At 38.6% G+C, this 16,094-nt stretch overlaps 1 protein-coding gene across 6 annotated transcripts in view; it reads right to left on the reverse strand.

Moving 5' to 3' along the window:
• The window catches only part of TMCC1 (transmembrane and coiled-coil domain family 1), a 248,172-nt gene that overhangs the window by 21,172 nt on the left and 210,906 nt on the right, over positions 1-16,094 (reverse strand). For all 6 annotated transcript variants that reach the window (XM_043588198.1, XM_043588195.1, XM_043588197.1 and 3 more), the window contains one exon: positions 3,106-4,040. In XM_043588198.1, coding sequence (XP_043444133.1) covers positions 3,106-4,040 — 935 coding nt within the window. The remainder of the gene's footprint in view (positions 1-3,105; positions 4,041-16,094) is intronic.

Raw genomic sequence — 16,094 nt, forward strand, 5'->3', positions numbered from 1 at the left:
TTAAGTGTACTTACTGGTTAAAAACATGTAACAGAGGAGAAAATTTTAACTGCTCTATACATGGAAATAGTGGTGCAACAAAATAGTTGAGTGAAACAGTTGTGACATTTCTGTTGCCTTTCCCTGGGGAAAAAAACAGGCTTTCTTTCTTCAAGATTCTGTTCTAAGGGATGCCTGGGTGGCTCAGTCGGGTAAGCATCTGACTCTTGGTTTCAGCTCAGGTCATGATCTCACAGTTCATGAGTTCAAGCCCCACATCAGGCTCTGTGCTGACAGTGAGGAGCCTGCTTTAGATTATCTCTCTCTCCCTCTTTCTCTGCCCCCCCCTTCTGCTCATGATCTCTTAAAATAAATAAACTTTAAATTAAAAACAATTAATGAAACATACCATTCATTTGTTTATATTCATTTAATCTTCCCTTTATATATATATATATATATATATATACATACACATATGTATATATATACATACATACATATGCATATATATATATATACATACATACAGTATATATGTATGTATATATATACATTGTGTGCGTGTGTGTGTGTGTGTGTGTGTGTATGGATTCTGTTTTAAGGAAAGACCATTCTAAAGCTGAAGTGATATGACAAAAGTCAGATTATACATTATACTATGTCTTCCCCTGGCCCTCCAAGTTTTACCTCTGGTTTTGAAAATTCTTAAGTTTTCTTTATGCTCTCTTTATTCCATAAAACTAATCACTTACTAACTACAGAGAACCCAAAGTGCAATGAAAGAAATGCACTTCTCATTACCTCACAAGTGGTTTGGACTTGATTCTTACAATGAGGTGATAATGACCAGGTAAAGTTTTGTCCTGTCTGAATTATTTATTTACTTTTTTAAAACATTTTTTTAAAAGTTTATTTATTTATTTTGAGAAAGATAGAGAACAAGCAGGGGAGGGGCAGAGAGAGAGGGAGACAGAGGATCTGAAGCAAGCTCTATGCTGACTGCAGAGAGCCTGATGTTGGGCTTGAAACCAAGAACTGTGAGATCATGACCTGAGCCACCCAGGTGCCCTTGAATTATTTTAAATGGATACAAAACTGGGCCTTGGGAGACCTGTTTTTCCTCTCTGATTTTCTCAAATTGGCCTACATCTGACTTGAAGACATAACAAGCTCTGTATGACTTTTAAGCTCTGAAAGAATTTAAAACCAGGAATGTTTAACCATCTGTTCAAAATAAAGGGATCAAAGCAGGCAACTGTGTTTTTGAGCAACTGACTGTGGGATGCCCAGGTCTCAATGCTCAGAGGGGTCTATTTTATTTTATTTAAAGTTTATTTATTTTGAGAGACAGAGACAGTGTGAGTGGGGGAGGGGCAGAGAGCAAGGGAGAGAGAGAGAATCCCAAGCAGGTTCTGCGCTGTCACAGCAGAGTCCAACTCGGGGCTCAGACTCAAAAAACTATGAGATCATGACCTGAGCAGAAACCTAGATTTGGGGAGCCACCCAGGCGCCCCAGAGGGATCTATTTCAATAGCAGCAGTAGCAACTGCCACCTAACATCAATCAAGCACTCAGGGGACCAGGCACTGAGTTATGTGCTTTACATAAATTTTTCCATTTAAATGTCACAATAAGCATATGAAAGGCTGTTATTACTCCTATGTTACAGATGAAGAAACCAAGACTGAGAACTTTAGAAACTTGCCCAGTTTTCAAGGTTAGCGTTTCACACTGTATAAGAGATCAGGTGTTTTATTTTTAGAGTATATTTGATTGTTAGACTGCTCACTTTAGATATTGTCTTTTAAGTATACGAAAGAATATATAAAACACAAATAATAGTAATATACTTGCTTTTAGAACTTTATTTCTCTCTCCCACACTCACCTTTCTTCTCCCTTAAAGTCTCAAGTTAGAAGTCAAGGACAGAAGAGCAAAGATAAGAGGCAGGACTGAATTACTGAATAGTATTTTTACCACCTGAAACCACCCTCAGCTGTAACTCCTCTCAGAGCTAAGTGATGCACATGAACAATTTATTACAAGCCTTAAAATTTTCTCATAAAAGCAAACTTAAAAAAAAAACAAGAACAGAAAAACTTTTTTTTTTTTTTTTTTTAAGAGGTGAAATGGACCTTAAGAGATCGTCTGTTCAACCCTTGGTATTAGAGTGGAAGAAATGAGGATTCTCTTGAGTTAGTATCTGGGATAGAACCAAAACTCAGGTCTTTCAAGACCTCCCCTGACCTGTGGCTTCTGTAAGACTGGCCCTTAATCTGTATCAATGAGGTGGCCTGTCTCTGCCTGACAGACTTTGGATCTGAATGAGTACTCCATGGGGGATATTTCTCTTTGCATGTGATGGAAACAAGGGGGAAAACACGTATTTAGAGAACTGAGAGTGGTCTAATATGAATATGGATTGCAATATGGAACAGAAGACCAGCTTTTACCTTTAGCACAGATTATGACTCGAAGCAGTTAGCCCTTTGAGAATTCGCTAACTACTGTAGAACCGTTTCATGTTTAAGTCCACACCCATTCAAACACTTGCCAATTCATAACAAAGGTAATGGACGTTGTTTATCTGGATATATTTTCAGTCTACTCTCTCCACACCAAATGCTTACATAAGTGCATTTAAGGCCAAATATCTACAATGTTCATTACATTTTAGGCAGGCTATATCTTAGATTTTTCTTAGATTTCTTAGAGTTCAGAGGGTTGTAGATCTTTTGAATTCAATGTAGTACAATTGTAGGTTGCAATGATTTGTGGTTCTGTGATTATAAATAGGTGAAATGTCTTAGAAAGTGCAGGCTTCATGTGAAAGTCCTAAACTGGAACAGAATACTAGAGAGCTACAGTAATTGTCATGCTCTGACCAAAATGCTTCATTGGTGTATGATCTTAGGAGTCATTTAACTTTGCTGTGTCTCTATTTTGCTCTCATAGGAACTATGTGGATGCCATAGGACATATCTAAAGTGCTCTGGACACTACAAAAAAAAAAAAAAAAAAAAAAGACACCCTTCTCAGACCTTTTAAAGCCACTTCCCCATATCCAAAGGGAGGAGAACTGCAAACAGAAATAATTTAGGATTTTAATGCCATATAACTTACCTATATCGCTCCTCCTGTAAGGCCTGCATTATTAATGAATAGTCTCTCTGATAATGTTCCTTGAGGGTCTCAAAGGATTCCTCCAGTCTGGCCTGGGTTTCCCGGATCTCCTGGATCTCATGTAGTAGTGCATCAAATCCTGAGCTCTGCATGTCCAGAGTGTTTGTTTTGGAGCTGGATGCTCCTACAGCAATGCCTCCAGTGGTGCTATTGGCTCCCACTGAGCCTGAAGTGGCACTAGAACAATCTTCCTCACTACCATATTTTGGGCTTGATTGAAAGTTTGAAATCACCCCCAAAGCCTTCCCCCCATCATCCACTTGCCCTTCCTCTAAAGAGTCCTTCAGGTTAGGGATGTTGTCTGCACTGCCAAATTTATTCCGGATTAGTGAAGCAATCTCTCTGGGTTTTGAGACTACGGCCCCTGCTGCTGAATGGGTTGCCTGGGAGAAGCTAGAAAGTCCACCTTTGACACTGTCCACCACACCTTCACTGAAGCCAGTCACCTTTGCTCCCACATCCTTTAGACCCTGGTGCATGTCCCTGAAGACATCCTTCGGCTGCCGGGGAATCCCATTCTGCTCCACCTCTCGGAGCTTCCTGTGGTAGTGCTCAAGCTTCTTTTGTAGCTGGAGGATGGTTTGGGCAGATTTCTGGTTCTTCTTCTCAAAGACCTGCTTGATGCGGGCAGCCTGCTGCTTGTCTGCACTGTTGGCAAGCTTCAAGTACTCAGCAACGTTGTCATCCCGGGCTGTTTGTGCAATCTTGATCTGTTCTGTGAGCTTCAGGATCTTCTGCTGCAGATGAGCAATAGCAGCCTTTGTGCGCTGAGGGTCCGGTGTTCCATCCACAGAGTCTGTGTGGATACTGCCATCAGTGCTGGAGGCCACTGCACTGGAAGTCTGGGCGAGGCTGCTTACTTCCAAACGCTCAATCTGGTGTAAAAATAAGAAGTGGATGTTAGAAGGAGCCCAAGAGGACTACCTCTCCGGAATCAATGGGCCAAATGTATTGAAAATTTACATACTCCCAGATCTCAGCACAGATAGTTGACCAAAGTCCTCCTGTCCTATACAAGCCCCATCTCCCTCTTGGGTACTGTCCTTATACAAGTATACTTTGCTTTACACAAAACAGACATATGAAAAAAGATATGCACAAGATGTAAACTGGGGGTGTCTTCCTTTGTTAGAGAATTTATCACAATATTCAAAGCTCCCCTAGTGGATTTAAAGCATGATTTAATTTACATTCTCCACACATACTTTTGTGAAACAAGGTACATCTGCATTTCAATTTAATTATATGAAAAGCATTTTAGTATTCAGACATCACTAATTCCAATCCACGCTCTCAGATTATGGTCATCCAAAATGCTGGTGACAACAGGTATTTTACTGGCTAGATATAAAAGTCCTATTTATCACAGTGTCTTTTTATCCAAAGTATGTCAAGGTGATGGACTTATTCTCTCTATTCTGATAGGGGCCCTCAATTGGTAGCTGGAAACAGGTGGTGGTAAGAAAGAGAAGTTACTACCGAAAGTGCCAAGGATAAATGTGGTATCCTGTTAGAGTTAAAATCCCAGATCACAAGTAACTGTGATAAACTTGGGCAAGAGAAAGTGAATACTCAGGGAGAGGGACAGTGAGAGGTAAGAAATTAATCAAGTCAACAACTAAGTTCAGGTCTTCTGGAGTTCAAACTTTGTGAATTCTATCCAGTAAAAGGTTTTTTATTAGACAAGGGATTCCAAAACACACACAAAAACTAACCTTCATATGGGTGAGCAACCACTCAAAGGAGATAAAGAAGAGGCAAGCTGCTCAGATTTGAGAACTGAAACTATCCAATTTCAAAGCTGTTAGCCAAAGCTGGGAGAGGTCAGGTTTCCCTAACTCAGGATATAAAAACAAAAACAAAACAAAACAAAACAAAAAACCTTGGGTGTGGCTTGTGGTACAGTAAAGTAGGGCTCATGCAAAAAGTCCTTAGAAATTGCTCTCTACTGAGCAGGAACAGAAATAAATAATAAAAGAACCATTTCAGGGTAATAAAATTCCCAGTATGAGTGTCAAATTACAAATTACCATCTTGGAGGTTAACATCATAACCCTTTACTTGGTCCCTAGCCCTAATCTGTAACCAGCCAACAATTTGATAGAAAGAACTGTAGGCTACCTTCTTATACCAAATGTTAAATATTCGTGAAATGCTGATAATTAGCTTGTCAGTCTTTGTTTTAACTTGGTTATATCTCCTCAGTTTGCCATCTGAGCAGGAATTATGGTGCTCTAGAACTCTAAAAATATTAGCTCATTACTGGAAAGTTCATTACTGGAATTAATTTTTACTACTGATATGAATAAAAACTATTTCCTTTTTAGATGAACAAATGAGAAATAATGTGCATTTAAATAAAATCAAAAGATAATTTAAAACTGAAATGAATAGCAAAATGACATTATGTTCCCCTAAAAACAAAAATGTCCAGAATAGTTAGGGACTAGCAAATAATTATTTTGTGTAACTTCCTCCATCGGCCCCATTCATTTTTAGGTGCAAGCTAACGAGCAGTGAAAGGGCCAGAGGGAAGCAGCAGAAAGGAGAATGAGCCAGAGTCCCAGATAACCACGTTGAAAAAAGTTGAAAATGGAGCTTAGAAACTCTCTCTTCAGTTGCACAGGGTTTCCAACGCATGATTTTCTTTCTGAATGGGATTTCAGATCCCATAACTATAGTACGTAATAGACTCTGATTGTGTACTTATGTTTAATAGCTTAAATCTACCACAGGAAAAGGAAAGCAAATATGAAATACCACTGACCCAAGACTACAAGCTTATGCATTGTCTAGTTTTCTTAGGTTCTTTGTTATCGGAATATCACCTCACATGTAGTCTCTTGTGTAAAGAAGTGCAGGTACAGAAAACAAGTTTAACTATTACTCAGGGAGGATAAATATTGATCATACTGGTGAAAATATGGCTTTGGGAATAAAATCAAGGTTTTATTATATCTCTAAATTTGAAAAAAAAAACACAGTAACATTTCAATATAATTATTTATAAAATAGATCACAGTTTGGTTGTGATTTTATTTCCCTACACAATAACTAAAGATGTAGACCAGACTCTTTAATCTGACTTCTGTCCTGAGCTGTCTGGGGCCACACTGTATCTTTCCAGTATATGACTCCCACTCAGAATCATCAATATGCCTGTAAGAGTGTATCTGACAGAACCTACTGTCCTCAGCCTTCAAAGAAAACTAACCCCACAGCTTCTGCAGGAGGGAAGCATAACAGTTGAAAGTATGAATCACTCAATTACTCAGTCACTCTTCCCAATATTGGCAGGCACTATCCTTAAAAAGGAAGGAGAGAGAAGAGGGAGAAATTGTGACAGGTGGAGAGGGGAAAAAAGAGGGGAGAAGAGAAGAGGAATGGAGAAGGAAAGAAAAAGATAAACTGAACTATAGATTTACAGGACAGGGGGTGTGAGTACTCTCTTAGTATCTTTTGAGCTATGAACAAAAGCCCTCAGAGGTAAGAGTACTTAGCTGGGAGTCACAAAGGCACCAACTGAAAAAGTGGTTCTCTTTTTCAAAAGCCTTTGCTGGCATATCAGGTATCCATATATAACAACATAAAATTAGATTCCACCTCATTCCAGACAGACAATTAAAATGCAAATGTGAAAAGCAAATTCTATTTTTTAATTTTTATTTTTTTAATGTTTATTTATTTTGAGAGAGAGTGCATGTGGGAGCATGAGTGGGGGAGGGGCAGAGAGAGAGGGAGAGAAAGAAAATCCCAAGCAGGCTCCGCGCTGTCAGCACAGAGCCCAACATGGGCTCAATCTCACAAACTCTGAGATAATGACCTGAGCTGAAATCAAGAGTCAGATGCTTAACCAACTGAGCCACTCAGGTGTCTCTAAAAGCAAATTTTAAACCTTTGAGTAGGCGGTATTGGAAAATAGGGAAGGACTTTCTTAAACATACATGAAAAGACACAAATCAGAAAAACAAAGTTATTTAATTTGGCTACATTTAGTATAGTAGTGAAGCATGGTTTCTGGCATAAAACTGCTTGGGTTCAAATCCAGCTTTGTTTGCTACTTACTACTCATGTGACCTGGGGCAAGTTGCTTAAACTCTGCATCTATTTCATCAACTGTAAAATGGGAATAATACTAAGGCCCACTTCAGAAGACTGTTTTGAGAAGGAAATGGGTAAATAAACATAAAAGCGCTCAAAAACAGTCCTGGACACAGAGTAAACAGTTACTACTGGCTATTATTTTTTCTATCATTCTAAGTAGTTCTTTTAAAAAATTCAAGTATTAAAAGATTCTAGAATATACTTCCTTTTAAGATCTTTCACATTTCAGGTGTGATCATGGAATATACAGAGTCTGAACCACAGGAATAATGTAATTCAGGGTACTACAGTACAAGTAATAGTCATCTTTCTTGACTGTTGGTCTTGTGGCTAGGCAGCTGGCTACCTAATCTTGCAAAGCTCACAACAGGCCTATAAAGTAGACAACGTTATTACTAATTTACAAATGAAGTGACTGTGAGGTACTTCTTATTACCTTATCAAGTGGCAAGATTATTTATTCAATAGGGCTTCATGTGACCATAGGCTGAAGGGCTTTCATGAGTGATCATACCTACCAGTGTAGCAAGTCCTGGACACTTATGGCTGGGGCCAGTATTAATTTGTACAGAGAAAATCTAGGAGCAAAAACCAGTCTGTTAAATTTATTTTGACTACTTATTGGAAGCTGGGCAAAGTGCTACACAGCTAGAGGTATGGTCAAAGGCTACAATTCATGATCTTACTGTTGCTATAACAAATAGATATGCTGCTTTGTTTGCACTTTGTTTCTTACTATTAAGGCATTTGCCAGGGCGCCTGGGTTGGTTAAGCATCAGACTTGATTTTAGCTTAGGTCACGATCTAGCAATTCGTGGGATTGAGCCCTGCATTGGGATCTGTGCTGACAGTATGGAGCCTGCTTGAAATTCTCTCTTTCCCTCTCTCTCTGCCCCTGCCCTGCTCATGCTGTCTCTCTCTTAAAAATAAACATTAAAAAAAAAAAAAAAAAAAAAAGAATTCATTTGCTAGGGGGTGCCTGGCTGGCCCAGTCAGTAAGCCATATGACTCTTGATCCCAGGGCTGTGGGTGTGAGCCCATGCTGCGTGTAGAGATTACTTAAAAATAAAATCTTAAAAAAATTAATTTGCCACACTTAAATGATCTTTTAACAGATTTTAGTTAATTGATCCGAAAACAGTTCAAGAGAAAATTTAAACAGTGATGCCTCAAAAGACCAATTAGTCAGGGGCAGAGTAGAGCTATCTTGGGGAGAATATTTGATAAAAGTTTTATAATGGCTTGCAATATTCATTTGCAAATACATTACAGATCTATCTACTTTCTCTGAGTATATGGAAGTGTCAGAATATGGGAGCACCCAGCTTTGAGAACAATCATGTATGAAGGAACATGGTGGAAAGAGCAAGGAGTAGAAAGACCTAGGTTCACACCTGGCTTTGCCACCTTACTAGCTAGGTGTCTTTGGGCTACCTACTTGTTCTCTTTGAGTCTAAGTTTTCTTATCTATTCAATGGGGTTATCATTCTCTCGTGAGATTATCTGAAAAAATGTTAAATATATGTGAAATCAGATTATGCCTGCCAAACATCGTGAGCATTCAAAAAGTTACCTTTTTCTATTCCTTACCTGGTTCATTACTCAAAGGTACATATTTGTAACTAGAAAAGATTCAGAAATCCCTGACTTGACATCACTGCCTTCAATAAAAGCCAACAGCCCCATCCTGTCTACTTAGCGGAATGAAGTCTTAATAGACTTCATAGACTTTATATCTGTGCTTTATAGAATACTGGCTCTCTTTCAGGAAATTTCTGCACACTACATAATCGACATCATTTCTGAGAAAATTAAGCAGGCATTTTAGAGTAAAAGAAGAAGGGTGGGAAGTGGAGAAGTCTTTGTAATTAATCTGAAAACAAATAGAATCTGGACTATTTTGGTTTTTCCGAAAGTGGATCTTTTCCAAGGCCGATTTCATCGAATGGGTTGTGCAGTGTAGCCTTTGCAAATTGAATACTTAGGCACCTGCAGATGCAGCTCCATTATTCTTCCAAAATTTTTCTCACAGGTATTGGGGCCACGGCTCTGACCCAAAACTGGAGTGTGTGGCTCAATTCAAGTGCACTTATATTTAGTGGGGGCAACAGGATAGAATATTGGATTGTTGAGAGACTACCCCGCACCCCAAATCCAATATAAACTGTAATCCCTAGAGATTCATAATCTTGGTCTTAAGAACCAGACAGAAATCGATCTTCTAATCAATGATAAACACAAAGATACTCTGGTTCATCATATAAATTTTTCTTTTTCTGTCAGGCAGGTTGTGTTGAGAAGGTACAACAGAGGAAAGAGTCCTGCCTTAGGAGCTATTAAATTCTGTATCATTATCTCCTGGAGGCTTGCCTTTGCCAACACCCCCAACACCTTATCCTTAACAAAAAGAAAAGAAACCTCAAGTCAATTAGCACTTTGTGCAGCAAGTATATATTTATTACGGGAAGACTTTTCACCTCTCTCCAGCGTCTCACTGTAGAAATGACATGCCCTTCCCTTCTCACAGTAAGCACAACTCTGTTGAGCAATTCTGACTGACATTTAGTCTGCTGTGCAATGAAGAGGAAATCTCAAGTGGGAGTAGTAGAAAATAAAAATGAACTAAAGTTCCACCAAACCCATAGCCAGCAAGCTTTTTCTCTAAGCGTTCCATTTTTACCTTGGAGCTAAAATCAAGATTCAACTTACAGCCTTAAAAACAGGCCTTTTTACCTCTCACAAAGTTTTTTTTCTCACTTGATAAATAATCCTTGTACACAATGGAGTTTTTCCTGTAAGTTCTAGGGATCACTTTTTCATATTTTTATACAGAACTTTGGTTATATGGAATAGTCCTAGGTTCTACAGAGATGTGTCTAGACTACCACAGAGGGGAATAGTGGAAGCAAGTGAGTAGGGTTCCTGGAACCGATTACCACTGCTTTCATCTATGTTATATGGGTATTCTGGGAAAAGTTTGCTTAGAAAAATAAAATAATGTTTTACTGCTTAATACTCATGATAATAATCCTGGCCACTTCTAAAGTTGGTACTGTAGTTTAGTTTGTCCCAAACTTCCTTTTTGTGCATTAAGAACCACTTAAGGCCCTATGCGCTTTTTTACAACCAGCACTTTTTAGATCCTTTTTCTATAAATAACGAAGTTTTAAAGTAACTTCATGGGGAATACCGTGTATGTGACAATGAGTAGAGGACATGCTCACTGAAATGTGAATTCTGGTGGAGTTTGCACACTAGTTTTGTGGCTAAGGATCCTACTACGTGCCTCAGCAAATGACAAAAAAAAAACAAACAACTGTATCATGGTTCACTTGAAAACAATGGAAACCTTAAATTTAAATCCACATAGGCTTAGGATCACACCTGTATAATCTGGTTCTTCTGACATGGCATGCTGTTTCACACCTCTGGGCTTCTGGCCATATAGTCGAGGGCATGTTCTTTCCTTTTCTGGCTAACTTCTATTCATCCTTCAAGAACCACTTCAGATGTAACCTCTTCCAGGACATCTTTCCCAACAAACTCCCTCTCCCAGCTGGATTAATGGCTTTCTTCATATTCCCATGTACCTATACATATACTTCTCTCAATGTCCTTATCACATTATGTTGAAATGATCGGGTGGCTTGCTTCTACTGACCTAAGTTCCTGAGGCCAGGAAACAAGTTATATTCATCTTTGTACCCCAAGAAGCTAACACAATTTTTTGTGCAAAAATATCTAGGAAATGTTTAATATAAATGCTCACCAGCACTGCCTTAACGTGCTTCTATCTCTCATATGTCATACAGTGACTAAGCTTATGTTACTACAAATGGAACAAATGCCAGGATTTTTGTAAGAAAAATAGTTTCCAATAGATGATACTCATCCCTCCAAGGCTGCTGAGGAAAAATCAACTGTGTTGAATATCAATTTAGGTTATTAACATCCTATCTGGTCTACCCTGCTCTAACCCAACTGCAAAATATCCATTACAGGATCTAGGATTGCTGCTCAGAATTGCTATGTCACAGGAGCACTGGTTTCCTGGCTTACGTGAAAGGCATCACTGAGGATTAGCACTGCCAGGCCTGATGTTTGGACTTAATAGATTCATATAAGCCTGGTCAGATGATTTATTGTCATTTTAACAAAGCTTTGCAGAATGTTTCCTATGCACAGGGCCTATGTTAGGCAGTGGAAGTACCAAAAAAAACAAAGAAAACACACTTAAGGAGCCTGCAATCCTAGTAGTCAATAGTATGCTCCTTTGTGATGGTTAAATGTTATTTTTGTAAGTACAGGTGCTTTGAGCTCGGAAGGAACCTGAGAGGTCAAACAGTTAAGAAAATTTATTTTACAGGTGAGTAACAGATTGTGAGAGAAAGCTCTCTCCCCGATAACTAACAGAAAAAATAACATACACTGAAAGTGAGAGGTTCAACTTAACCAGGGGGTTTCAAGTTTCAGTTCATGTATGCCACTGGAAGTACTCAAACAGAGACTTCATGCCTGAATGTTAAAAATGTCACATGAGGATATACTGATTGACATTTGCTATAGATGATCCAAGTTTCCTTCTGAGATTATGATTTATTAAAAAGAAATAGTGACTTGGGCTATGGATTATTCAAAAACTATTCTCACAAGACTTCAGAATGATTAGTCTGAAGCACACAACTCGGCTAAGGCTAAAATTAGTTTCTATTTTCTGAGCATTCACTAGCCAGCAAAAGAAGAAGGTGACACAGAAATGTTTACACTGCTGAGGATTTAAAAATACATATAAAATCCATGTGTGGATTAGCCAATTTGTAAAACTTGCCACCAATGAGTTCCCCATTACAAGGTAATTCCCTACAAATACTTTTATAACACAAGTTTCCTTAAAACAAAAGATTTCTAAGTCTCAGCTTAATCCTATTTATTTCACTCAATTTTGATAAAATGCTAAAGCAATGGAAGACTGTGGAAAACCCCATAGGGTGTGTGATAACTGGGCTATCACTGAACTTTTCAGGCTTGTTCGGTAGCTTAAGGAATGGAGGCTCTAAGGAGGGGATGTCCAAACCACACATCCCCAATCCCATTTCAGGGCTTAAATACTCTTCTTTCTCTTAAAATGGTCTTAAATACCATTTATTTGTTGACGAGTTCCAAATGTCTGCCTTCAGCCCATACTGTGCTTAACTCTAGATCCAACTACCTACTTAATGTCTCTTCTTGGATGTCTAATGGTCATTTCAAATTTACTATGTACAAAACTGAATTCCTGATATCCCCAAAACCTGCTCTTCCTGCAGTCTTTCCCATCTCAGCCAATGGCTACTTCATTGATCCATATGCTCAGATCCAAAGCCTTGGAGTCAACTTTAAGTCCTCTTTCTCTCACATACTCTATCCAGTTAACAGCAACATTAATAATCATAGTTGCTAATACATAAAGTATTTACTATATGCCAGGCAAGGTTCTAAATCCTTTGTATGTTCAGTAAATTGTATAGTTCTTACAATGACACCACTATAGTTTAAAGCTAAGAAAACTAAAGCATAAAGCATAAATAATTTAAGTTGTTCAAGATCACAAAGTAAAGAAGGGGAAAAGCCAAATGTTTAAACCCAGACAGTCTGGTTCCAGAGTCTAAGTTGTTACCCCCTATGTATATTACATTTCTCCAGCAAATGTTTTGGGCTCTACTTGCTAAAGAGACATAAAATCTCACCACATCTCACTGAATCTCCACTGCCACCACTCTGGTATAAGCCACAATTAACTCTCACCTGGACTATTGCAGTAAGTCTCTTAACTATCACTAGATTAGTATTTTTATAATCAATAATCTGTACAGCAACTAGAGTGATCCTTTAAAAACATACCAGGTCATGGGACGCCTGGGTGGTTCAGTTGGGTACATGTCTGACTCTTGATTTCAGCTCAGGTCATGATCTCATGGTTCATGGAATTGAGCCCCGCATCAGGCTCTGCACTGAAAGACAGTATGGAGCTTGCTTGGGATTTTCTCCCTCTCTCTCTGTCTGCCCCTCCTCTGCTTACACGCGTGCACACATACTCTCTCTCTCTAAAACAAACAAACAAACAAAAAAAACACACATAAAAAAATATGAGGCCACAACAGTCTTTTACACCTAAAACTTTCCAGTGTTCCCTATGTGAGTCAGAGTTAAGGCCAAAGTCCTTACAATGGCCTGAACAACCATGACCTGGCACCTGCAGCACATCCATTACCTCCCTATCTGTATCTCCTACTATTCATCCCTTACTCCACTGCCACCAGCTACAATGGCCTCCTTGCTGTTTCTGGAATGTATCAGGCATGTACCTATTTCAAGGCTTTTCCATTTAGTGTTCCTCCTGCCTGTAATACTTTTCCCCACAAACCTGCACAGCTTATTCCATCATCTCCTTTAAGTCTTTCCTCCACTGTCACCTTAGTGGCATCCCTTAGGTGTCTCTGACATCCTGTATGGATGCTGGTCCTTCCTATCTTGGCCAATTTTTTCACAGGTGATAAGCAATAGCAAGATTTCAGTTTTTCTGATAAAGTACAAATAAAGTAAAATTACATAATGAAAATGACTAGTTCAGGGACTTTGCATATGAATGGAAGACTAGTTCTCCGATGTATCTAGGTATCTGTAGGGTAAAATGTAGGGACAGCCTAGAGAAAATCAGGAGTACATAGATGGAGAAAGGATATCATGGTGCTATGATATTAAGGAAGAAGATTATACAAAAGATTGAGGTTTCCTACCATTTAATTCATTTTGCAACTATTCTTTGTTTTCCTTATGTAAAGCACTGAATAAAGGTGAATCCCTGCTCTCAAGAAACATATAATCCAGTCAGTGAGACATGAAAATGATCAACTAAAATACAGGTCCAATTAAGTAAATGATGTAGCAGATATGAAGGCAAAGTACTTCTTGAGCATAGGAAGGAGTCACGTATTCAGAAGGAAAAGGGAACAGAGGAGGATTCTTGGAGGAGGTAAAAAAAAAAAAAATGAGCCTTGAAGGAAGAAGTTAGAAGTTTTTGATATAAAGAGAAGTGATAAAGGCGTTTCAAGATGACAACACAGTATGAACAAAGGCCCAGAAGAAGGAAATATAGTAGCTTCTTTAAGATAATTGAGTAGTTTGTGAGGTTATATAAATAGGTCTCTGGCAGGAGATGAGATCCCAAGGTAGGTCTAAATCACTGTTTTGCACTTTATTCCAAAGGTACTTCCAAAGGCTTCTCAATGCTAATAGTAGCAAAATCTCCTTTGGAATCTAGACTTATAGATCCAAAAACCTACTTGACTATATTAAAATATGCATGTCCAAAACCAAACACCACAATTCCTCCTACAAACCTGGTTTTCTTATGGTGTTCTCTATCTCTATCTCTCATCTGGTTATAAAACAAGGCCAAGCCAAGGCCAAACTAAACCAAACCAAAGTCCAGGAACCATTCCTGACATCTTCTGCCTTCTACCTATATCCAATTCAACACCAAGTCCTATCTATTTTACTTTCCAAATTTCCATCAAATTATAATACTCTCCCATCTATCTCTACCACCACCACCTTAGGACAAACTCTTGTTATCTCTTTCCTGGATCACTGACTAATCTACCTGAATTCAATCAGGCTTTCAGTTAAGCTGGAGAATTTTTTTTTTTTTTAAAGTGGTGAGGCGCCTGGCTGATTTAGTCTGTAGAACATGTGACTCTTAATCTCGGGGAAGTGAGTTTGAGCACCACATGACACAGATTTTTTTTTAAATAAGTTCTAAATCACCAAATGCTTAAATTCTTTTATGTAGCTTACCACGACTTTTTTGGGGGGAGGGGCAGAAAGAGAGGGAGAGAGAGAATCCTAAGCAGGCTCTGCACTATTAGCAGATAGTGGGACTTGATGCTGGCTTGATCTCTTGAACCAGGAGATCATGACCTCATGAACCAGAAGATCATGACCTGAGCTGAAACCAAGATTCAAATGCTTAACTGACTGAGCCATCCAGGCAACCCCCACCTGCAGCTGCCAACTCTTAAAAGAACAAGTATCTGAATGTGGTCTATCAAGTCAGTCCTACATGATTTAAGCCCTGGATCTATTTCTCTAGCTTCATCTTACAGCATGCTTCCCCCACTCTAGTCAAACTGGTCTTTTTCAACCCCTGCAACTCATCCTTTCTTCTCACCACAGGGCCTTTACATATAGAATACTGCTTACTTGTCCTTTCTTCAACTCTCAGCCAGGAAGTTTGCTAGATGTTTGGGTATGTACTAACGAACAAAACAAAGCATCTCTGTTTTCTATGAGGCTTAACGTCTGAGTGGATAAGAATGGTAGAGATGAAATAACCAGTAATCAAATAATATAAATTATTGAGAAGTACTACAAAGAAGAAAAAAAAGGGTGCTATGAAAAAAGGAATAATGTAAGGGAGGGAAAACTACTTTAGATTGGGAAGTTATAGAAGAATTCTTTGAACAAGGACATTTGATCTGAGGTCTCAAAGACAGAAAAGGAAGTTATTACTTTAACCAGGTCATAAATGAGGAAAGGTATTATTACCGTTTCATGTGCCAAGAGAATACAGAATTTGGGATTTTATCATAATCAAGGTAAAGAAACAGTTAAGAAAGCAATTCCAAAAAAGAGAGAGAGAGAAAAAAAAAGGATTTGTCCTTCACTTCTTAGAATTCACTTGGTTAATAGTTGAGACATGTTACCAAAAAGTCTTAAGGAAGAAGAGGATGCTGAAGGAAGAAAAGATCAGTAAACAGGAAGGGGGCCACCTGCCCAGTAACCTA

This window comes from Prionailurus bengalensis, chromosome A2, assembly GCF_016509475.1.
Source record: "Prionailurus bengalensis isolate Pbe53 chromosome A2, Fcat_Pben_1.1_paternal_pri, whole genome shotgun sequence".
Lineage (NCBI taxonomy): Eukaryota > Metazoa > Chordata > Mammalia > Carnivora > Felidae > Prionailurus > Prionailurus bengalensis.